The 26,144-nt window shown below is 39.9% G+C and overlaps 1 protein-coding gene across 2 annotated transcripts in view; it reads right to left on the bottom strand.

Annotated features, from left to right (window-relative positions):
- Positions 1–3,177: 3,177 nt before the first annotated feature.
- The window catches only part of phtf1 (putative homeodomain transcription factor 1), a 45,564-nt gene continuing 22,597 nt past the window's right edge, over positions 3,178–26,144 (bottom strand). The window contains exons 8-17 of one of the 2 annotated variants that reach the window (XM_061886018.1): positions 23,197–23,361; positions 19,270–19,512; positions 19,062–19,190; positions 17,214–17,483; positions 14,495–14,626; positions 14,330–14,416; positions 14,102–14,257; positions 6,768–6,863; positions 6,414–6,539; positions 3,178–3,632 (exon numbers count right to left, since the gene is read on the bottom strand). In XM_061886018.1, coding sequence (XP_061742002.1) covers positions 3,612–3,632; positions 6,414–6,539; positions 6,768–6,863; positions 14,102–14,257; positions 14,330–14,416; positions 14,495–14,626; positions 17,214–17,483; positions 19,062–19,190; positions 19,270–19,512; positions 23,197–23,361 — 1,425 coding nt within the window. In that variant the 3' untranslated portion in view covers positions 3,178–3,611. The remainder of the gene's footprint in view (positions 3,633–6,413; positions 6,540–6,767; positions 6,864–14,101; positions 14,258–14,329; positions 14,417–14,494; positions 14,627–17,213; positions 17,484–19,061; positions 19,191–19,269; positions 19,513–23,196; positions 23,362–26,144) is intronic. The other variant, XM_061886028.1, reaches the window with a different exon arrangement.

Here is a 26,144-nt window from a genome sequence, read left to right as displayed (position 1 = left end):
TCCTTTGTGGAGGGGGTCCGATCCGGTGGCCATGGATGACGTACTGGCTGTCCAGAGTCGGGACCCAGGATGCAGCGCTCGTCCAGAGTCGGGACCCAGGATGGAGCGCTTGCCTGTGTATCGGCTTGGGACATCCCTGCGCTGCTGATCCGCCTCCGCTTGGGATGGTTTCCTGCTGGCTCCGCTTTGGACTGGACTCTCGCGGTTGTGTTGGATCCACTATGGATTGAACTTTCACAGTATCATGTTAGACCCGCTCGACATCCATTGCTTTCGTCCTTTCCAAGGTTCTCATAGTCATCATTGTCACCGACGTCCCACTGCGTCATCATTGTCACCGACGTCCCACTGGGTGTAAGTTTTCCTTGCATTTATGTGGGCCTACCGAGGATGTCGTAGTGGTTTGTGGTGTGGTTTGTGCAGCCCTTTGAGACACTAGTGATTTAGGGCTATATAAGTAAACATTGATTGATTTTGTTCTTTTTTTTTTTTTTATAAATGTCTAATGATAATGTAAAAGTGGGATTTTTAATCACTGCTATGCTGAAATTATAACTAATATTGATACTGTTGTTGATGATATTCATTTTTGTTTCACTACTTTTGGTTTGTTCTGTGTCGTGTTTGTGTCTTCTCAATTGCTCTGTTTATTGCAGTTCTGAGTGTTGCTGGGTCAGGTTTGGTTTTGGAATTGGATTGCATTGTTATGGAGTGATTAAAAAATAATAATAATAACATAAAAAAATAAATACAAAAGATTTTGAAAAAAAAGATAAAAAAAAAAAAAAGGGAATCGATTCCACAACAAATTCGAATCGATTTTTTCCCACACCCCAATATATATATATATATATATATATATATATATATATATATATATGTAGTATGTATGTACATATACATACATATATATACACACACACACACACACACACATATATGCATGTATATATATATATACATACATATATATATATATATATATATTATGTGTAAAGGGAATAAGCGGTAGAAAATATATATGTACATAGTAAAAGCCTTAAGTGTAGTGTATGCGCGCAGATATTATATTTTTTTCACATTTGGTGAAATTTTTTTGACAAAACAGTTAAGTGAAATACAATACAATGTGAATCAAATGTTCTCCCCCATAAAAAAAAATTAAAAAAAATAACGAGCTAATTTTTATGACACTAAAATGGTTTGAATTGGTTGAGGAATGAGGAAGTAGCAACAATTATCAACCTAAAAATGGGGTTCTGTCATGAAAATTGTGAAATTCCAGGAAAAGTTTCAGACTACCAAAGTGGCCTAAATAGGATTTTTTTGGAGATAGGATTTTTTCCAGCTGACTGTTTGCACTGCAAGTAAAATGTGATTGTTTTCAGACTCCAGTGTAGTGTGCACAGGCCCCAATGTGGCCTCGACGTCACTTGCATGTGCATTTCTATAAAGCGAAAACAAAGAAAGTTGAAAGGGAGGAAGTCGGTACTCCTTCAAATTAAAATACAAGTTTCGACACCTTAAAAATTGGTGTTTTTTTACGTGAAAGTAACAATATATGAATGGCTGTATATAGTGTAATGTATTTGGGAAGGTTGTAATCTTTTTATGGCTATTGAGTAGAGACACGGACATCAGTGCGGATCTACCTTAGTTTTATTTTTTAACTCACATGTAAGCAAATACACCACAGGTGTCTTTCAACAATAGCTATTTATTTGAAATCAAAATATATATTCATATATTACATGTAGCCTATTATTTGTGCACTATTGACAAGTGATGTACCGAAAATGTGTTTGTCTTAAATAGTTGTTGTGATGATATATTGCTCGTGTGCATCTTTCCCTGCACACACTAGTGACTTAGCTCGCTCAAAGATGACAAAAAAGTCACATTCGTGGTTGCCTTGTGTCTAAACCAGGCCTGGGAAATTATTTTGACTCGGGGGGCAAATTTAGAGAAAAAAATGTGTCTGGGGGCAGGTATAGCTAATTTTAGGAGCACTAATACAAAACCTCACAATAATGTCTGATTGAATGCTAAAAACGTTATGACAGACCGCCTTAAAACACAGAATGGAATTAAAAATGTGTTTTACTGAATCAGACACTTAGACTGTACATGAAATTAAAGAATGTGAGATTAACAATATTAACTATGAACAATAAAACACTGAATATTGACAACATATGAACCTCACACCGCCTCTCGTTCGACATATTTTACAATCAAGTGAAACGCAACAAAAATGCAACAAATACAGCGAAATATGAACGTGAAGGGTAAAAAAACTCCACCCGCTTTTTGATAAAGCTAATATATCACTAAGCTTCAGAATTTTGTTGTAAAAATCTCCCTTTGCGTCTGTCCCCGACACCCGCATTTCAGGCTGGCCGCGCTGGAAACACAATATGGAAATGCTCCCACACTGCTTGGTGTCTTGTCTGAGCTGATGTGACTTAGAATATCAAAGTAACTAATTAGATTATCATTGCAACTGGTATATTATGCAAAAGCGCAGATTCCAACCATTGAAATACTTTAAAATAGTTCAAGACTTAAGGTCATTTAAAAAACAACTCTGCACATCATAATAGCAGCTACAGTTTCCATCTTAAAAATCTAATACAATTATTTGGGAATGTCCGGTGGACCAGATTGAAACACTTAACGGGCCGCATGCCGCCCCTGGGCCTTAATTTTCCTAGGTCTGGTTTAGACTGAAGTCACATTTGAAAAGACCAGATTTCAATCGGATTCAGGACTACCTTCTGATGTGGTGTGAATCTGATGTCAAAAGATCAGATTTGAAGCACCTTTGAGCGTTTAGACTGGCAAAAAATTGTTTTGACCCATGTCATATGAGGGGAAGAAAAAAAAGATTTGGTGCGTAGTGTAAACGGGACCTACAATTGTTAGCCGGAATGTTCAAAATAAGCGGAATATGTTAATGCTGGAATGATTTGAATTGATGTTGAAATGAGGAATAATAAGTTCTCAATTCATTTCAATGGGAATTTTGGGCCAGCAAATTTGTAATTCAGGGAAAACCAGGAATTATAGTGAGGTGAAAGCGACAAACAACATGTGAATGTTTGAGAAATGTGGTAGTTGAATAATATTGCTGAGACGTTTTGATGCACAATAATGTGTGAATGCTCTTCAAGCAAATTGAGTAAAACAATTTATTCAATCAAACATCCATCAATTCATTGCATAGTTATATTCAACAGTGGTCCTCAGCAGGGAAGGCAGATAGTGGTCATTGAACACCAACGTGCTAAAATAAATACGTTTAAATCCCTAAGTTTCCTTAATATGGCCACCTGTGCTTATTTATTGGCATTGCATAGCATTGTCATATATGTTTGAAGGTTAGTACTGAACTACATAGTCTGTGTTTCACTCTGTCCTTGTCATGTTTTACTACCCTGAAGGAATCAATAAAGTACTATCTATCTATCAATCTACATTCAAGGGTCAAAAGTATTAAGTGTGTGACGGACATGTGGTCAGTAGTTTTGCACGAGTGGTGAAAGCGAGAGGTGTCCGGCTTCTGACCACCTTCATTCAAGAAACTTTAAGTTCTTTTTGGAGCGTTCACATTACGGTTTGATTTTCCACAGCTGCAAAAGAAGCAGAACATGTTCAACTGTTGAATCACCTTAAAAAAGAATAATACAATCATTCATTATACATTCAGTAATCCATGCCAATAACCATTCGCACTTGCAGCTCTTTAACTCTCTAGTTCAGGGGTGTCCAAACTATTTCCCTTGGGCGCCGCTTTGGGCACGAAAAATTTGGTAGAGGGCCAAAATCCGACTGCATGTAAAGTAATACACATACACACATACATACATTTTTACACACATACACACATACATACATTTTTACACACACACACACACACACACACACACACACACACACACACACACACACACACACACACACACACACACACACACACACACACACACACACACACACACACACACACACACACACGCCAAAAGTTTGGAAACAACTTCTCATTCAACAGGTTTTCTTAATTTTTATGACTATTTACAGTGTAGATTGTATGAATCAAGTACATAACTCAACAAAAAATGAATGGTGAAATAACTGAAAACATGTTTAATAGTCTAGTTTCTTTAAAATAGCCACTCTTTGTTCTGATTGTTGTTCTGCACACTCTTGGCATTCTTTCGATGAGCTTCAAGAGGTAGTCAACTGAAATGGTTTTCACTTCACAGGGGTCATAGTTTTGATGCCTTCAGTGACAATCTACAATGTAAATAGTCATAAAGAAAACACATTGAAATGAATAGGTGTGTCCAAACTTTTGGCCTGTACTGTATTCGCACGCACACAGACACAGACAGAGACAGAGACAGACAGACAGAGAGTCAGACACACACACGGGCTGTCTCGATACCAAAAAATGTAGTACCGGTAGCAAAATGTATATTGATACTTTTCCAAATAAAGGGAACTACGAAAAATGTCAATATAGGCTGTGTTTTAACAGACTATCTTCCACTACATTAAACACTCACAATCAAAGAACAATTTTACAAGGTTAAGATTAAAAGGCATTGAAATGGCATCGAACGTCTTCCCTGTGCTCCTCTACTACAGTCTCTACCGGACCGAACAGTAGGACAGATGTAACAACTACATTATTACCTGTCACTATTTGAACTCCTTGTGGAGATCTGAATGCCTATTATTTAAATGTTTATATAAGTTTGAAGCAAAGGTGATAATACTAATCGCCACATTTGGCGAGGCGTGTTTTAAAGCAGCTGTTGTGAGAGAAGCGTATGTGTGTGTGTAACCCCATAAGAATGACAGATTGTGGGGTTGGTGAGTGAGTAAGTAAGTGAGTGAGTGGGCAAGTTAGAAGACGTAGCGCTAGCATGTGCAGGAGTGTTAATAGCATGGTGGATGTATGGTTGTGCCCTGTGGAAATTACAAATTAAGTGACCAAGTTGTAATCAACGGCCTCGTCATTCCAAACAAAGAGCGGAGCTTTACAAACCCATTGTGAAGTGAAACGTCTTCCCTGCTCTCCTTGACCACGGTCTGGGAACCGACAAGCAGGAAAAGTGTAAAACAGTACTTCCAACGTGGTGCCTCCATGTTTAAAGAGTCACATTTAATGTTAGTTTTGAAGCCCGAATACCTCTATGTTGTACTTCACCACCCTCTTTATTAACAAGTAGATTTGTAATTTTTTGCCATTCTTCCTTTCCAAGATGTTATTACTTATATAAACTTTGTGTGTGCGTTTTGACACGCTCAACATCATGCGCCTCTGCTCTGTAGTCTCCAACACAAAGCGGCACTCAAATGAAAGAGCGGAACCGGCACTTTTCAAAGGTGGTATAGTAGCGATTTCAATTGATTAGTACCGCAATACTTTATTAGTACCGGTTTACCGTACAACCTATATAAACATATACTGTATACATATACAGTATATACTGTAGCTTACACATATATGTGTACATATTATATTTATATGATGGATATATGTTTAATAATTAATATAATTGGATATTATGAATATGTGAAAGTTTGACTCACCTTGTTTACTTCTGTGACCACCTCTTTTAAGTTTTGTAATCAATCAGAAATATCAAGCAGCTAAAATGTACCAAATATGGATAAGTGTGAAAAGTGTTTAGCATTTTTCTTATCATGCTTTTTAATGGATTGTGTAATTTTTAATTTTTTTGTGGCGCATGGATATTTTTTATAATACCAATAAAGTTCAGGGAGCAGGTTGTGCTATGTGTGACCATGTGTGTTGACATTTTGTGTTGGTTGTTTTTTTTGCACCATGACATGGGAAGGTTGTTTGCATTGGGTCATATAAGTTAATGATGCGCATTGGGATAGGCTCCAGCACCTCCCGCGACCCTGTAAGCGACACGCGGTAGAAATGGATGGATGGATGGATGGATGGATTTACTATTCAGAGCATAATAAAGGTCATTGACCTGAATTACTCGCATTATCCACTAGATGGTGACAGAATGACAGCATAAAAGGTAGTTTGGACACCCCTGCTCTAGATCATTGATACTCAAACGGTGGTGCTGTCTGCAGATGCTCAGGAACACTATTTAAATAAAAAAGATGTTAAAATAGACATATGAACTTGTTGTAAAAAATACAACGTTAAAGACCAAAGATTAGCTGAAATTTTATGTTTCTTTTGTTGAAATGTTGGCGTCACCTCATACGCCACAAGCCACATTCTACAAACTCAAACCAAACATGGTGGAACTTTTTAGCTTTAAGCTTTGAAATAACAAAAAATCAAACACTAGAACAAAGTGTTTTACCGGAATGGAGACTATTTTACATTGAAATTGAACCAAGTGGAGACTCACTCTAATGTTGAAGCCCAGTAGGTCGCTGACCACGGCGGACACGGCCGACAAGATGACCACTCTGGTGATGTTGTAGATGAGCGGGTTGACGGTCAGACCGAGAAGGCGAAAGGGAGTGTCGAGCTCCTGGCAAAGGTTCCGTGTAAACGGGTCAGAGGTCAACAGGGAACTTCAAGTGGTAATACAACTATCTACTGTATGTTGGGAGGAGTGGACCAAGTCTATGTGAACTTGGTTTGGGGACCAGAATGATGTGGTCATTGACCAGAAGATAGAGGTTGGCACTACCGAGGGGGCACATTTGCAAACTCTGTGTATTGCATTGATATGTTGTGAGCCACCACCACCTCTCACCTTCATGAGTTTAGAAGCGAGCTTCAAGACGTTGTTCACGATACTGAGCTCTTCTTTCTTGTTGGGCTTTTTCTCCATCTTGAGGTACAAGTTGATCTGAAAGACACAGTGGCGCTCAGTGCTCATGACATGAGGCACACCTGCATAGTCAACATGTCTAGTACATGCATTAAAAGTTGCAATGGAGCTCAGTTTTGATTGGTTAAAGGAGTATTTTTTGTTATGTGAGTAGTTTTCTATGCATTATCCTGTACCATTGACCCAGGTGAATCTAAAAAAAAATTAGAGTAACGGGCAAAGTTTGTTTATACAACCAATTACATTTACAGTGAAACTTAAGTATGACAGTCTCAGGACATGCAACTCATGATATTTCAAGCCGTCCTTTGTGATAATTTTGATGATTACAGCTTGTGAAAAATTCTAATTGAAAATCTCAGAACATTTAGGGTTTTCAAAAACTAAGCCATGATTATCAAAATGATAATAAAGGCTTAACATATCCTACTTTGCATTTATATCACATACTAGGTTCACATTTGATGTTGAACTGCTGACATGAATGGGCATTGGCACGATATTCAAATTTTTAATGTATTTTGCATGTATTTAAATAAAAAAATATTTCCCAATAGCCACCAATGTACAGTTGTCCCTAGCCACATCGCACTTCAAATATTGCGGCTTCACCACACCGCAAATCTTTTAATTATTAGTAAATTGATTGTTTTCACGGTGGTAGAAAGGTTAGTGCGTCTGCCTCACAATACGAAGGTCCTGAGTAGTCAGGGTTCAATCCCGGGCTCGGGATCTTTCTGTGTGGAGTTTGCATGTCCTCCCCGTGAATGCGTGGGTTCCCTCCGGGTACTCCGGCTTCCTCCCACTTCCAAAGACATGCACCTGGGGATAGGTTGATTGGCAACACTAAAGTGGCCCTAGTGTGTGAATGTGAGTGTGAATGTTGTCTGTCTATCTGTGTTGGCCTTGCGATAAGGTGGCGACTTGTCCAGGGTATACCCCGCCTTCCACCCGATTGTAGCTGAGATAGGCACTAGCGGCCCCCGCGACCCCAAAGGGAAAAAGCGGTAGAAAATGGATGGATGGATGGATTGTTTTCAAGCATAAAAAATGACAAACTAAGCTAAAAATATCAATACTACAGAGCCCACCGTCCAGTATTGTGGCCACTGGCTCAGCCTCAGACAGCATTACTATACTGGATTAAAAGAGTGTAAAGGTGACCGAAGGATGTTATTTCTTTGAAAAAACTTATTTACGATGTGGTAAACATGTTTTTTATGCTCTTGTTATAAAATATCTTATTTATAATAAATGATTCCTACTTCACGGAAATTAATTTATTGCGGTCAACAGCGATAAACGAGGGAATAATGTGAATAATATTTTCTTGACAATAGACTTTAAATGGTAATATATAAACAAGTAAAAACATATATGGTGTAGATGACGATTAGATCTCAATAGATCACACGTGTCAAACCATATTATTTAATGTGCAAAAACCTGGAAATAAGACATTATCTGTCTTGCAAAGTGCATTTTGGGTCAGTTTTTCTTAATTAAATAAAATCTTGTTTTTTTGTTTATAATAATCCTTTTTTAAATCAATTCTACTTTCTTTATTAAAGACTTGCGATTCCAAAGCAAGTTTTCCATCAGTTTGTTGGTTTAAATTAAATGAAGGGACAATTGTATAATATCATGAAGCAATTATACATTTTAGAGACGTAACAATATTATAAAGTAATATCACGGTTGTTAAGTCCATCCATCCATCCATCCATCTTCTTCCGCTTATCCGAGGTCGGGTCGCGGGGGCAGCAGCCTAAGCAGGAAAGCCCAGACTTCCCTTTCCCCAGCCACTTTGTCTAGCTCTTTCGGGGGTATCCCGAGGCGTTCACAGGCCAGCCGGGAGACATAGTCTTCCCAACGTGTCCTGGGTCTACCCCGTGGCCTTCTACCGGTTGGACATGCCCTAAACCCCTAAAGACCTCCCTAGGGAGGTGTTTGGGTGGCATCCTGACCAGATGCCCGATCTACCTCGTCTGGATCCTCTCAATGTGGAGGAGCAGTGGCTTTGCTTTGAGCTCCTCCCGGATGGCAGAGCTTCTCACCCTATCTCTAAGGGAGAGCCCAGCCACACGGCGGAGAAAACTCATTTTGGCCGCTTGTACCCGTGATCTTATCCTTTCGGTCATGACCCAAAGCTCATAACCATAGGTGAGGATGGGAACGTAGATCGACCGGTAAATTGAGAGCTTTGCCTTCCGGCTCAGCTCCTTCTTCACCACAACGGATCGGTACAACGTCCGCCTTACTGAAGACGCCGCACCGAGCCGCCTGTCGATCTCATGATCTACTCTTCCGCCACTCGTGAACAAGACTCCTAGGTACTTGAACTCCTCCACTTGGAGAAGGATCTCCTCCCCAACCCGGAAATGGCACTACACCCTTTCCCGGGCGAGAACCATGGACTCGGACTTGGAGGTGCTGATTCTCATTCCGGTTGCTTCACACTCAGCTGCGGACCGATCCAGTGAGAGCTGAAGATCCCGGCCAGATGAAGCCATCAGGACCACATCATCTGCAAAAAGCAGAGACCTAATCCCGGGGCCACCAAACCGGAACCCCTCAACGCCTTGACTGCGCATAGAAATTCTGTCCATAAAAGTTATGAATAGAATCAGTGACAAAGGACAGCCTTGGCGGAGTCCAACCCTCACTGGAAATGTGTCCGACTTACTGCCAGCAATGCGGACCAGGCTTTGACACTGATCGTACAGGGAGCGGACCGCCACAGTAAGACAGTCCGATACCCTATACTCTCTGAGCACTCCCCACAGGACTTTCCGAGGGACGTGGTCGAATGCCTTCTCCAAGTCCACGAAGCACATGTAGACTGGTTGGGCAAACTCCCATGTACCCTCAAGAACCCTGCAGAGAATATAGAGCTGGTCCACAGTTCCACGACTAGGACGAAAACCACACTGTTCCACCTGAATCCGAGGTTCGACTATCCGGCGTAGCCTCCTCCCCAGTACACCTGAATAAACCTTACTAGGAAGGCTGATCCCACGATAGTTGGAACACACCCTCCGGTCCCCTTTCTTAAAGAGAGGGACCACCACCCCGGTCTGCCAATCCAGAGGTACCGCCCCCGATGTCCATGCGATGCTGCAGAGTCTTGTCAACCAAGACAGCCCCAGAGCATTAAGAGCCTTAAGGAACTCCGGGCGGATCTCTTCCTCCCCTGGGGCCTTACCACCGAGGAGCTTTTTAACTACCTCGGCAACCTCAGCCCCACCACAGATTCCCCAGGCACTGCTTCCTGATAGGAAGACGTGTTGGTGGGATTGAGGAGGTCTTCGAAGTATTCCTTCCACCTATCCAAAACATTTGCAGTTGAGGTTAGCAGAACACCATCCGCACCATACACAGTGTTGACAGTGTACTGTTTCCCCTTCCTGAGGCGGCGGATGGTGGTCCATGACCCACCTTGCTCCTCGTGCCATGGCTTTCCCCCGAACTCCTCCGATGTCCGAGTTCTTGCCTCCACGACCACTGAAGCTGCACACCGCTTGGCCTGACGGTACCTGTCCACTGCCTCCGGAGTCCTATGAGCTAAAAGAAACCGATACGACTCCTTCTTCAGCTTGACGGCATCCCTCACCGCTAGTGTCCACCAACAGGTTTTAGGATGACTGCAACGACAGGCACCAACTACTTTGCGGCCACAGCCTTAATCAGCTGCCTCGACAATAGAGGTGCGGAACATGGTCCACTCGGACTCAATGTCCAGCACCTCCCTTTTGACATGCTCAAAGTTCTTCCGGATGTGGGAATTGAAATGTTCTCTGACAGGAGACTCTGCCAGACGTTCCCAGCAAACCCTCACAATGCGTTTGGGCCTGCCAGGTCTGTTCGGCATCCTCACCCACCATCGCAGCCAACTCACCACCAGGTGGTGATCGGTAGAAAGCGCCGCCCCTCTCTTCACCCGAGTGTTCAAAACATGAGGCCGCAAATCCGATGACACAACTACAAAGTCGATCATGGAACTGCGGCCTAGGGTGTCCTGGTGCCAAGTGCACATATGGACACCCTTATGTTTGAACATGGTGTTTGTTATGGAAAAACCGTGACAAGCACAAAAGTCCAATAACAAAACACCACTCGGGTTCAGATCCGGGCGGCCAATCTTCCCAATCACGCCTCTCCAGATTTCACTGTCGTTGCCAACATGAGTGCTGAAGTCCCCCAGCAGAACAAAGGAATCACCCGAGGGAGCACTCTCCAGTACTCCCTCGAGTGTACCCAAAAAGGGTGGGTACTCTGAACTGTTGTTTGGTGCGTAAGCACAAACAGTCCGACCACATCCAGCCGGAATTTCTCTACTTCGCGCACTAGCTCAGGCTCCCTACCCCCCAGTGAGGTGACGGTCCACGTTCCAGGAGCAAACTTATGTAGCCAAGGATCGGACTGCCAAGTGCCCTGCCTTCGGCTGCTGCCCAGCTCACATCGCACCCGACCTCTATAGCCCCTGCTATAGGTGGTGAGCCCATTGGAGGGGGGACCCACGTTGCCTCTTCGGGCTGTGCCCCATGGGAACAGGCCCGGCCACCAGGCACTCGCCATTGTGCCCCACCTCCGGGCCTGGCTCCAGAGGGGGCCCCGGTGACCCGCGTCCGGGCGAGGGAAATCTGGGTCCTCGATATATCCTCTCCATTAAAGGTCTTCAAGCTGGGTTAACTTAACGGTTGTTAAGTTTTACTTAAAATATACGAGTAAGCAAAACAAACAATACTCTATTAAATATTGCTTGTTAAAATATTATTAGAGGTTTCTTTTAAATATGTTTGGATTCTTCTGGCTTACGCCATCCTAATCGTTGCGTTCTTAGGCAAGACACTTGACCCACCTTGCTCCTCGTGCCATTTAACCTGCTTTAAATATAGCTTTGAAGTGTAAATAAAAGGTTTCACAACGCGAGGCGCAATATAAAGATGCCGTATTTTTCGGAGTATGAGTCGCTCCAGATTATACGTCGCACCGGCCGAAAATGCATAATAAAGACGGAAAAAAACATATATACGTCACACTGGAGTATAAGTCGCATTTTTGGGGGAAATTTATTTGATAAAATCCAATACCAAGAATAGACATTTGAAAGGCAATTTAAAATGAATAAAGAATAGTGAACAACAGGCTGAATAAGTGTACGTTATATGACGCATAAATAACCAACTGAGAACATGCCTGGTATGTTAACGTAACATATTATGGTAAGAGTCATTCAAATAACTATAACATATAGAACATGCTATATGTTTACCAAACAATCTGTCACTCGTAATTGACAAATCCGATGAAATCTTCTTCCTCGATGTCGCTTCTAAACAACTCTGCCAACTCCAAAAGTATGCGCCGCTTCCTCTTGTCGTTTTCTGCTGCATATTTCACTACGTCCAGCTTGTAATCTGCAGTACATGATTTCCTTTTCAGTCCATTTTTTGTTCAGCCCTTCTCAGTTTTTCTTAGTGACCGCCAACGATGAAATGATCCATTTTAATAGCTACGGCAGTAGCATATAGCATATCGCAGTTAGCATTCCATGACCTACAATGCACTTCTGCCATGACTCTCCCCCGCCGAATTCTTATTGCTTGACGTGCATGTGACGATTGCTGATGTGTGTGTGACGATTGCTGACATTTTCTTCGTCTCTTCCACGAATTATATAAATATAATTATTTGATATTGATTAATCTGCAGTACATGATTTCCTTTTCGGTGCCATTTTTGTTCAGCCCTTCTCAGTTTTTATAAGTTACCGCCAACGATGAAATGATCCATTTTAATAGCTACAACAGTAGCATATAGCAGTTAGCATTCCATGACCCACAATGCACTTCTGCCATGACCCTCCCCCGCCGAATTCTTATTGGTTAACGTGTATGTGACGATTGATGACGTGTGTGTGTGACGATTGCTGACATTTCCTTCGTCTCTTAAGCGAATGAGATAAATAATATTATTTGATATTTTACGGTAATGTGTAAATAATTTCACACATAAGTCGCTTCGGAGTATATGTGTGAAACTATGAAAAAAACTGCGACTTATAGTCCGACAAATACGGTATTTAACTTCACTTATTCTGGTTTACTTTAACAACAGGCTTTTTTAACCATTGTTGGGCCGTGATCGCCAAAATATCTGTTTCTCAGCTGTGGTCCCTATGGGCTGGAGCGGTACTTGGATGTAATACACTATTCACATGAATTGATTAACGTGGCCCCCTACTTAAACAAGTTGAAAAACTGATCCGGGTGTTACCTGTAAGTGGTCAATTGTACAGAATATGTACTGTACTGTGCAATCTACCGATAAAAGTTTCAATCAATCAATGAATCCACCATTTGTGGCAGTAATGACACTATCAAACAGAAGATGCCTGGAGCTATAAAGTCTAAGAGGAGTTTTTTAAGCGCAAAAACTATGACTAAAATGGATGAAGCTGTTTTTTAACTTAATTTAACTTAATTTTATAGACAGTTTGTTTAAGAAACATATACTATTAATTGTCAATGTAGTTAGAATGTATTTATTTTAGCAGTGTAATTAATTGTATGTACATTTATTTTTCACAATTTTTATGAGTCCCTTCTTTTGCAGTATATTTGATTAGTATTTATTTTTGTAATCTGCCTGACCTAAACTTTGAAAACAATCTTTGTAAATACTACATGCTTTCATATCACTTGACAAGTTGTAAACTGTAAGTAGGTTAGTTGTAATTATTTAATTAAAGTTAAAAGTACGATTACTAATTCAGTGTTAACATTTAAGTGGGTCCCAGGCCTTTCTGTAGTGGAAAAGTTGGGGCCCGAGGTAAAAAAAAAGTTAAGAACTCCTGTTTTAAAGTGTTTAATATTCAAGGCAGAACAGGTGTTTGTATTGTATTAATGTGCCTGGTATTTATGTTATTATTTGAGCTAGCTAGCGATTAGAGCGCTACCTGCTTTGGCAGGTAATTTTTCAAAGTAAGTTAATTAATAAGATATTTACTGTAACAATAATACAAAACAATAAGGGATTTTATTGCGGTTTATTATAATAACAGTAATCGTTACATCCCTGGTACATTTACACGTTATATGTTTTAGATCTACAAGCAGCCCTCTGAGAGCAGCTGTAACCCGTGACATGGCCCACCATGAAAATTAGTTAAATACCCCTGCATCAGATCGTGTACCTTCTGTGTGGTTTTGAATAATCTACATTCAAGCAGAGAAGTGAAATCAAATTCTGACCTGCTCAGTGAGAAGCACAGAGGAGTTGCTGTACTTGCAGTTTGTCTCCGACCCCAGCGTGGCGAACCGCAGCAGAAAAAGGATGAGCGACGAGGCCCACACCATCAGCTCCCAGTTGGTCAGTGACTCGAGGAAGGTTTTGTGGCTCTGCAGAAGCTTGGAAGGAAATGCAAGCGTTAACTCGTTCCATCCTCGGACCTGCACATCAAGAGCCGCGCACCATGTTACCTGCGCGCAGATGATGAATGAGATGGAGAGCGCCAGCAGAAAGATAGTGGACACGATGACGTCGACGGAGCGCTGCGGCCCGCGCCTCTGCAACAAGCCAGCAAAGTGAACGTGACAAAAAAGCCTGCGGTAAAGCCAGTCTGACAGCGTTTGAGGGACACGCACCCTGAGAAAGGAGCGCAGAGACAGCCACATTTTGATGTTCTGCACCTTCTTCAGGCGGAAGTGAGGGATCTCCGACTTCTTGGCCTTGCGGGCTGATGTGAGGTGGTTGAAGTGTTTGGCGAATAAAAGTCTCTGTTGAGGAGACAATGTCCAGTTGATGGAAGTCAAGCAACATGTCCAAAGAAATTCATATTTGGCAATGAAAACAAAAAAAACTATGCTTTTGCCCCCGCATTCTCATAATCGTCATAAATCACAGTTAATAAAAGAAAATATCAATATTTAAACCTGATCTTAAAAAAGGGGAAAACTGTAAAAAATACTGACATAATGCTTGGTTGTTGCATTAAATGGGAAACTTAGCCAATTATTCACAGTCCTAATAAGAGGTTTTTTTATTTTTTTTTGCATTCTAATTTGTAATAATCGCCTTGTTCTAGGTGGCTACCAATGGTGCCAAAAATGTGAATAATCCATTTTGGCTCTAAATCACTTTAAAATGCATTCAAAAAGTGTCAACAATACTCCATTTTCATCTCGTGACCTGAATATTGATCAAGTATTAGCAATATTGTCATTATAAGCGTTTACGCAGACAAACAATTTTTAGCTGTGCCGTAAATAACACTTCCGTGTTGACATACTATGCTGCTGCTCATGAGCTCCTTTTAGCTGGTGAATGTTATTTCCAGATTATAAATCATGCCGCACACCTTGATAGTAAAAAGTGGTAAATATGGGTGTTAAAAAAAAGATTTTCAAATTAATCGCGATTCTTATTTGTAACGACTCTTAAATTGATTAAAATAAATCCGTCCTGTCCAGCCACTAAGACAAATAATATTGATGATCTATATCTGCTGTACAGATTTACTTTAAAAAAGAAAGGTGTTGGAGACTTCTCTTGTTGCCTTATTTGTATTTATTTGACTTTATGAAATGTTTGGGTAAAATTCTGTTAAACAAAACCAGTTTTTTTTTAAAGTAATATAGACTAAATGTCATTAAAAAAAATCTTGATTTTGAATAAAGGACCGTTTTGAATCAAAAAATTATTGTGAATCGAATCATTACCCTCAAGAATCAAATTTAATAAAATCCTGTGGAGCCCAATGATTCCCAGCCCTAGTTATGGATGTAAACCGAGAAGTTGGTCAACTTATACCCAGAGATGGCAAGAAAGACACGAGTTTCGGCACCAGTTTTTTTTTTTTAAACCCTTAACATGAATTATGATTAATTATTCATCTAAACTGTGGGATTTAAACATCCAATCAGTCTGCATCCTAATGACAGTCATGATTTTATTATGTTTGTAGTCTTTCATGAAGTCTGCCGCAATTTGTAGTGTTGTCGTCAAAATGAAAAGTGAACACTGTGATACGTCTGGGAAATTAATGCGCCTCCGTATGCCTGAAATTAGAAAAATATGTAAATATTACATGTTATTATGAATGTTAATACATTACATGTATACTTACATCATGTATATATTACATGTTATTATGAATAACGTTACATATATACTTCCATCCATCCATACATTTTCTACCGCTTGTCCCATTTGGGGTGGCGGGGTGGTCTCTGGAGCCTATATCAGCTGCATTGGGGTGGTAGGTGGGGTACTTAAATCACGTATATGTTACATGTTATTATGAATGTTACTACATTACATATATACTTACATCATGTATATATTACATGTTATAATGAATGTTACAGTACATATATACTAGCATCATGTATACATTACATGTTATTATAAATGTTACATTACATATATACTTACATCATGTATATATTACATGTTATAATGAATGTTACAGTACATATATACTAGCATCATGTATATATTAAATATTATGAATGTTACTACATTACATATATACTTACATCATGTATACATTACGTTATGAATGTTACTACATTACATATATACTCACATCATGTATACATTACATGTTATGAATGTTACCACATAACATATATACTTACATCATGTATGTATTACATGTTATTAAGAATGTTACTACGTTACACATATACTTAGATCATGTATATATTACATGTTATCATAAATGTAACTACATTACATATACTTACATCGTGTATATAAAACCTGGATGGAGATGTTTTTATAGGCGGAATAGAGCGACTATATTGTTAGCTGACTTTAACGTTTATTTGCAAGTTAGAATTCATTTTCATCATGTATATATTACATGTTATTATGGATGTTACCACATAACATATATACTTGCATCATGTATGTATTACATGTTATTAAGAATGTTACTACGTTACACATATACTTACATCATGTATATATTACATGTTATGAATGTTACTACATTACATATACTTACAGCGTGTATATAAAACCTGGATGGAGATATTTTTATAGGCGGAATAGAGCGACTATATTGTTAGCTGACTTTAACGTTTATTTGCAAGTTAGAACTCATAAAAAAAGAAAACACGTGTGCTTGTCTTTCATAAGGATTGTGAATGATGAGCAAAATTCCCAAAAAGTGCAGTTCCCCTTTAACATTAATGCATTATACCCCTAAAAATAACCTGTAGAATAATGTGATGCCAATAAAATGTGTGTGTGTGTGTGTGTGTGTGGGGGGGGGGGGGGGGAGGGGGGGGGGTACGACGACGACACATTTTTAATGTCGTGTAAAAGCCTCCTCAGAAGAGGTAATGATTTGCTCGCCTGCTTGTAGGTCCTCTCGGCCACACACATCATAAAGAAGAAGAGTCCAGTGAGACAGACTCTCAGCACTATGGTGATGAAGTAAAAGGCGTAGTTGTGAGCGCCAGCCGGCCTGAATAAGAGCTCCACCAGCTCGGGAGCCGACAGCGAGCAGAAGCTGGACACGTCCAGACGCTGGGCTAAGCGGAAGGCAAAGGGCAACAGCGCCAGCGTGGCAGTCACCAGCCCACCGAACACCAGGTAGCCCATGCCTTGCTCTGCAAGCTTCACCTGTTAGTGACAGACGAGAGGACAAGGGGACATTTTGTGAGGGTTTGTAAAAAAAAAAAAATAAAACAAAACATTTGTAGAGGGAATTAGACTTCAGAGCAAAGTATGCAAAGGGCCTTACAGCCTTACTCCAAAGTGGAAAAAAGTCATTGTGTCCTCAAAATTCTACACATGGTATCCCATAATGACAATTTGAAAATGTATTAAAAATAAAAATAAATCACATGTAGATAAGTATTTACAGTCTTTTTGCAATACTTTGTTGATGCATTTTCGGCAGCATATACAGCCTTAATTCTTAAGCTTCATCAGGTTGGATTGCAAGCGTTGCTTTTCATCCAAAATGTCTCTGTACATTGCTGCATTCATCTGAGTCTCGTCAGGGAGGTAACCCATTGGTCCCGGTCAGAGCTACAGCATTCCTTTGTGGAGAGAGGAGAACCTTCCAGAAGGACAACACCAATCAGGCCTGTATGGTAGAGTGGCCAGGCGGATGCCGTTTCTTAGTAAAAAGTTTGCCAATATGCACCTGATAAACCCTCAGACCATGAGAAACTAAATTATCTGGTCTGATGAGACAAAGATTGAAGTCTTTAGCATGAATGCTGACCGTCACATTTGGAGAAAACGAGGCACCGCTCATCACACGACCAATACCGTTCTTGCACTGAAGCATAATGGTGGATATTTTTTAGCTGCAGAGTGTGGGAGAGGGGTCAGGATAGAGAGAATGATGAATGTAGCAATGTACATAGACATACTGGATGAAAACCAACGCTTCAGATCCAACTAGATAGAGCTTAAAAGGTGCTGCAAAGAGGAATGGGTGAAACTGTCCAAAGATAGGTGTGCCAAGTTTGTAGCATCATATTCAAAAAGACTTGAGGCTGTAATTGCTGCCAAAGGTGCATCAACAACGTAGTGAAGTGTAAAGTAAATTATATTTATATAGCGCTTTTCTCTAGTGACTCAAAGTGCTTTTACAAAGTGAAACCCAAAATCCAAGTTACATTTAAACCAGTGTAGGTGACATTGGGAGCAGGTGGGTAAAGTGTCTTGCCCAAGGACACAATGGCTGTGACGAGGATGGCGGAAGCGGGGATCGAACCTGGAACCCTCAAGTTGATGGCAAGGCCACTCTAACATCCGAGCTATAACGCCCCTGAGTACTGAGTGAAGGGTCTGAATACTTATGCACGTGAAATATATATATATATATATATATATATATATATATATATATATATATATATATATAATATTGTTGTTTGTAATACATCTGTAGAATGTTGAGGCTAACAATTAATTTATTCCATTTTGAAATAAGGCTGAAACATAAAATGTGGAAAAGTGAAGTCAGTTATTTTCATTATGTCGGCCAACCTCTTCAGGCACACTGATATGTTACAGTCACATCAATTGGCTTTGTTGCCCTCTGGTGGCACACATGATGTATCATCCTGTTGTTTTTTTTTATTCCATTCCTTCAAGTTTATGTGCCTTTTGCAACATCAGCATGTTTTTTGTAGTGCAGCACATTGTCATGTAAGAGGTTTAAAAAGGCTCTGGCTGCCGTACCCGAGTGAGTATGATCCCGCTGATCTCCAACACGGACATGTCTGCTTTCTTACACTCGCCCTGCTCCCAAATGATGGCACTGACTCGGTCCTTGGCAGGATGGCACGCCTGGAGCCAAGACAGCTGGTGCTGCCACACAATGCACATGATTAATGCGCACAATCATAACACAGAAACTATCTCTGAAAGGCGTAGTTGGTAACCGTACTCCAGTGATGCCTTGCTGCAGGCTCTCGTCATCGCTGCTCAGTGTGATGTTCTGCTGAAGCGCTAAGCTGGCGGCAAACCTCCCGTTGTCTTCGCTGTCGCTGCTGCCGGTGGAGACGGTGTCCGGACCCTGGAGAAGCTCTTCCCACAAGGTGTCGTCGGTGTCAGAGGCCGGACGGGAGCCCGTGCTCGGTCTGAGGCGCTCTAACTCTCGCGGCTTCACCCTGAAGGCACTGGCGCATTCCTACCTTTGCACAAGTAACATATGAGGAACATCTCTTCGTATGATGCTGTGCTGTTCTGCACCGATGCAGACCAGAATAACACACATGCAGTTAATTCTATGTCACAAGATGGTGCAGCAGATCAGGATAAAAAAAGCTATCATACTATTAAGATGTTTGACCACCATTTACAGGACTAGGGATGTGTACGTACATATTATATTAGTATTATGGCTATACAATTAATATGATGGATATATAATTAATATAGTTGAATATTAAGAGAATGTGAAAATTTAACTCCTGCCTTGTTTACTTCTGTAACGACTAGGTATACCAGTACTAGAATAGTATTGCTGTACCAATGGATCAAAAACCGTACTATACTCTGTTTGAAAAGTACCGGTTCCCCAATTAATTTATTTTTTAACGGGCATGACGGCGCGTTGTCACGTTGTGACATTGCTGGTTTTACGAGCATTGGAGCATGTTCGGCAGTGCACAATCACAGAGTACTTATAAGCAGACATAATGTGTAAACAGAAAAGGGGGAAGGTACGCATTTTGGCCTAAAAAATAAACAAAGGTGAAGTTATAACACTGAAATGCCTTCAGGTAAAGGTGCTTTAAGACATGGCTAGCTAGCTGGCAGCTAGCATCTATCCACATTCGGCTGTGTTTTAGCTACTTCTAAATCACTTATCCTCGCCTCCATGGTGACAAATAAAATGAGTTAAAGTATCATTCCTGCAGGACAAGGAATAACTAAACATGCTTCACTACACACCGTAGCTTACAGGAATGTAAACAAATGCCTTGGGTGGATTTGCACCTGACATCCACTGTAATGATATCAAGTACAAGAGCGTATCAAGTCGATACTACTAGGATTACCATTGTGATCAAAATTATTCAACCTCCACACAATTTTGGTGTTTTAGCAAGTTGGACATTTATTCCGTATTTTGTTTATAGTCATATCAAATGAAGATGTGTCAAATGGACAAATGCAACTTAAATTGTAACACTGTATTTTACAAAATGCCAAAAAAGGACATTTTTCTTAATATCTCATTGACAACATTATTCACCCCCCTAGTTACACGCATCTTTAGTACTTAGTAGAACACCCTTTGGCAGTAATTACATCCTTGAACGTGATACATAACCGGACACAAGCTTCTTGCAACGATCTACAGGTATTTTAGCCCATTCCTCTTGGTCAAAGGCCTCCAGTTCTTTCATATTCTTGGGCTTGTGTGCTGCAACTGCCTTCTTCAAGTCCCACCACAGGTTTTCTATAGGATTTAGGTCTGGCGACTGTGAAGGCCACTCCAGAGTCTTCCAGCCCTTCTTCTGCAACCACTCTGATGTTGATTTGGAGGTATGCTTGGGATCGTTGTCCTGTTGGAAGGTCCAACGTCTCCCAAGCCTCGGCTTCGTCACTGACTTCATGACATTTGCAGCTAATATATCCTGGTAGGAAATGGAATTCATAATGCCTTGAACGCGCTGGAGATTCCCGGTACCTGAGGCAGAGAAACAGCCCCAGAGCATGATTGAACCCCCACCATGCTAAATAGTAGGCAAGGTGTTCTTCTCTTTGTAAGCTTCATTTTTTTCTCCTCCAGACCTAACATTGATTTATAGGCCCAAAGAGTTCCACTTTTGTCTCATCACTCCATAGAACAGTTTCCCAAAACCTTTGGGGTTTGTCCAGATGATTTTTGGCATACTGGAGTCTTTTTTTCTTGTGCCTGATAGTCAGAAGTGAGGTGCGCCTGGGAGTTCTGGCATGGAGGCCTTCATCTCGTAGTGCGCGCCCTAGTGTCTGGGACGAAACCTGCGTTCCCCCCTCTGCAATGTCCTGTTGTAGTTTCTCAGCTGTTACCCGGGGGTTTTTCACCACTGTACGCTTCAAATACTGGACGGCAGTTGCGCACAGCATCCTCTTTCTACCACGCCCAGGTAGTGTTTCCACTATGCCTTTAGCTTTAAACATGCGAATTATGCTCCCCACTGTGTCTCTTGGAATGTGTAATGTCTTTGCTATTTTCTTATATCCATATCCTTTCTTTTGAAGAGAAATTACCTCCACTCTTGACTTCTTTGACCACTCCCTAACTTCACCATGTTGCAAATACACCATTGACCATCTACAAGAAGCTGAGCGTCACAGTCTTTTTCAATCAGTTTAATTGTTGCTCGCTATGGTTCTAATCACATCTACAGGTGTTTTCAACACCTGATTGAAAATACCTTATTCAAATTCTGTTCTTGAGAGTTGTGATCTTCAAGGGGTTGAATAATTTTGTCAATGAGATATTAAGAGAAATGACACTGTTTGGTATGTTACAAAATATAATGTTGTAATTCAAGTTGCATTTGTCTATTTAATGCATCTTTATTTGATATGACTATGAACAAAATACGGATTACATGTCCTACTAGCTAAAACACCAAAATTGTGTGGGGGTTGAATAATTTTGATCACAACTGTACGTCAATATGTTTTTATTGTCACAATATCTTTTTTCCTTTTTAAAAAAATCATATTATGTTTATAAACTTAGGAAATATGTCCCTGACATACATGAAGACTTTGAATATGATCAAGTAACTACTTGGCATCGGATCAGTACCTAAATTTGTGGTATTATCCAAAACAAATTTTACATGAGCTGATTAGCTGATTATGACATTTTAACCGAAGTGTAGAGAATATGTTGAAACGGAAAATAAACCGATATTAACAGTAAATTAACCAGTGGATTAATAATAGATTTTGACAGCTTGTCCCTCATAATGTTGACAAAATAATAGAATGATAAACGACACAATATGTTACTGCATACATACTATATGTAATCGGTGTAAAAAAATTTGAAAAACATTTTTTATTAGCACAAGAGGATGTACACTAGGAACATCATGTAACATCTCACAGCAGGAAAGTATTTTATCAAAATCTACTTTTTAGGTCTAAAACAAGTCAACAATGTTTAGCAGAGGAAGGTGCAATGCAGTCGTTTTGTCATCATCTTTGAAAGACCACACAGGTTCATCACTGTGTTTCTATTTATTACAATTACACTAAGATGGAAATAATATTGACCTATTCATTTGATTCTACATGATACATCACATAAAACATATAACATAAATCAATTAGTATGTTAAGTGGGTGTGCATTTAAGGTGTGTTTCGATACCACACAAACGATGGAGTGACGTTAGATGGAGACTACAGTTTTGTCATTGGATGCTATCTTGCCTCATAGCAACTTTATTGATTATTATATTAGTTCAACTTTTCACTTTTTTGAGTGGAATAATAATGGCTCACTGGATCGCTAAGAGGACGCTTGATGAAGCGCAGTAGTGGCGATCGTGACTAGTGAGTAAAGCGTGTTCACTTCAAACAGACACCAACTCTTATTAGCGTGTGTGACTTGGGGAGGAAATATTGTTGTGTTACAAACCATTGTGTGGTGTTGCGTCCTTATTTGTCATTATTTATAACTGATTGTCAGACCCTTTGTTTATGCGTTGCAGCAGCACAAGTAAACGTCGGTCAGCTAGATAAAATAAAAATACAGATAACCGTATAATTTGTCCGAAATCTTTACCCAACTAGGAACCAGTCCAAAAAATACTGGGAAGTGTGTTACTCATCAGACAATTCACATGGATTGTAAAGTTCACCTGAGGCCTCACCGCAGCTTTTGGGTTGGACTTTCTTGACCTCAAAGAAGACTGCGGGGCTGCGCATTTCTCCTGAGGAGGATGAATCACTTCAACTGGTTGCACCCCGTCCTCCTCTTCACTAGAGAGCTCGTCAGATGCTCCAAAGTCTGACTTGCTTTTGCTCTGCAACATAAAACAAAATGTAGTACATTTTACCAATAGAATGTATTTGTTTTATACAGATTTTTTGTATTGCTACATAGTCATCCATCGCCATGTGGTGCTTTTAAGTTTGCCGTTTTACTCTATTGCAGATTTTTTTTAAAGCATGTACCGTATTTTCCGGACCGTAGGGCACACCAATTGAGTGGGTCTAGTCAGGTCTATTTTCATACAAAAGGTGTGTCGGATTATAGGGCGCATTAAAAGTGTTATATTGTTTTTTATGAATTGAAAACACTTCCTTGTGATCTACATAACATGCAATAGTGAATCTTTGATCAAAATGTTGCATTAATGATGTTTTACCGATCATCTTCAAGCCACTTTCTGACAGTCGCTTCAGGAGGCGCCGTTTTGTGGGCGGTCTTTTTACGTGGCTCACCTTCGGCAGCGTCTTTTCTCCGTTGTCTTTGTTGCAGCGGTGTAGCGTGCAAGGACGGGAGTGGAAGAAGTGTCAAAAGATGGAGCTAATTGTCTTAATGGCATTCAGACTTTACTTAAATCAATAACGGAGTAGGATCTCCTCATCCGTGGCTCACTAGTGCAATGACAACACCAGAAATGTGTCCTGTGAAAAAAACGTTTGACCGGAACTCTCTAATAACTAAAGTTCCTTGGGTGAATTATGTAAACTCACTATACCGGTATGTGTTAGCGCTTTCACGGCGAGTTCACTGACAGACATAAGTAAGAACTTTACACTACTTTATATTAGAAATGGCAACAGCGGATAATGAATGTCCAATAACAAGAAGATAGAGACAAAGAAGAAGCTTATAGACTACGGCGTCGGCACCGACTACAAAGGCGGAAACACACACATTTTCAGGACTTATACAGATCCCAACTACAGATCAGCAGGTACCAGAAGGTAAGAAAGGTTGCTATTGCATAATATTGTGAAACAAAACGGCAGATAATATGTCCTACCTTATACACACACCATAATAATATTTGTATGTTGAACCACAGTACAATTCATCAAGCGGTGCGGCTTCATAGCTAACCAAAGTCATACTAAAACATTTTGATATATTTTTAATGGAACATATACACTTTTAGTGTTGTGTACTTGAGTCATATTCCAGTCTACATGTATCTTTTATGTGTGACTGCTATCTACTGGTCACATTTATCAATTCACCATGTCCAAATAAAATAGCTTTGAGGCCGGTAAGCACAACCAAAATTATACCGTACATTAGGCACACTGTCGAGTTTTGAGAAAATAAAAGGTTTTTAAGTTTGCCTCATAGTACAAACAATACAGTGTGTATCTTTTGAAAATTACCTACATTTTAAGCATAAAAATGGCTAAATGAACTACTAATATTCATTTTTATTTATAGCAGTATTGGCCACTAGATGAGACAAATCAGAGCGCCACTGATTGGCAGAGCCTTATAATGCATTACTACTATAATTGGGTTATTTCATGTTGAGACGGATCTAATAAATGTTTAAAAAACATATTTAGAAGGACGTAAACATGTTTTTTATGCCCCATTTCTAAAAAAAAATATTGTAATTATGATTATTAATTCCTACTTTGTCAAAATGTCACTACCACAGTCGCGCTCAGAACCAATTATTTAAAAAGGATAAACTTGGATTTACTGTACAGTGTTAATGTATTTCAGATAAAAAGAAACATTTACAGATACATCAAATTAGAGTGTGTCAGTCTTTCAATTATTTTAGTCTGTAAAATTGTATTTAAATCATTATTATTGATTAAATGTTTTCTTGGTTCAACTCTTCAATTCATTGACCATTTTAATGGACTTATTGGGTTTGTTTAAATTGTTGTTAGTGTGGTTTTATGTTTTCAGCTGTCTGATGCCAAAACAGGTGTCAAAATTGTTCACTTACATTGTAAGATATTTTAATTTGCAAGGTACAGTAAGTATTAGGGATGTGCCAATCAATCGGCCGATTTTCGTGGAAAAGTATGCGATTGACATTGCTGATTAATACTGATTCTTTCTGCCTGACACTTTTGTCTGTTTGTATCCAACTGTCCAACAATTGGCTAGCAGCTAATTATGTGTCTACATTCACAGTGCGGCGACGTTCCCCAAAGATAAGAAAAATATCACCTCTTATACGGCAAATAAACTACTCTTAGTGTATTAGAATAGGCTCCAGGTTTACCTAAAGTGCACCATTGTAGTCAGATTAAGTAGTCAATAAGTTCCTTGTTTTTCTCTATCCTCTTGTTGAGGGGAAGACTGGCTCGTACATGCACATGCATCCTCCGCTGTTGCCATTTCTAATACAAAGTAGCGTATCGTTCTAACTTATATCTGTCAGTAGACTCGCTATGGAAGTGCTAAAAATTACAACATGGCTGGCAGGGAGAAGAGGCTGTCTAAGTGGAGGCACATAAATAAGACCACCCACAAATCAGCGCATCCTAAAGAGAGGGTTAAAAAGTGGCTCAGAGGCATTCTGTAAAACAAGATCTACAGTATGCAAATTTTTGACCAAAGAACCAGCATTACATATTATATACAAGAAAGTGTTTTACATGTAAAAATAAATCCTTTGAACGCTTATAGAAGTATAGATGGAAAGTAGATAGCTATTAAGAGGAAATTAGCAAGTAGATCAATAAGCGTCTAAAGAGAGGATAAAACAATTACTTTTGGTGTGTCAGCATTATCGCAGTCTGTACACGACACGTAAGAGGGTGGATCGATTCATAAATTGGTAGTTTCCATACCAAGGGTAGTATGGTTGAT

This window comes from Nerophis ophidion, linkage group LG02 (assembly GCF_033978795.1).
Source record: "Nerophis ophidion isolate RoL-2023_Sa linkage group LG02, RoL_Noph_v1.0, whole genome shotgun sequence".
In the NCBI taxonomy this organism is placed as follows: domain Eukaryota; kingdom Metazoa; phylum Chordata; class Actinopteri; order Syngnathiformes; family Syngnathidae; genus Nerophis; species Nerophis ophidion.
Note: the sequence above shows the minus strand (reverse complement) of the source record. Positions and strands in the feature narration are given on the sequence as shown.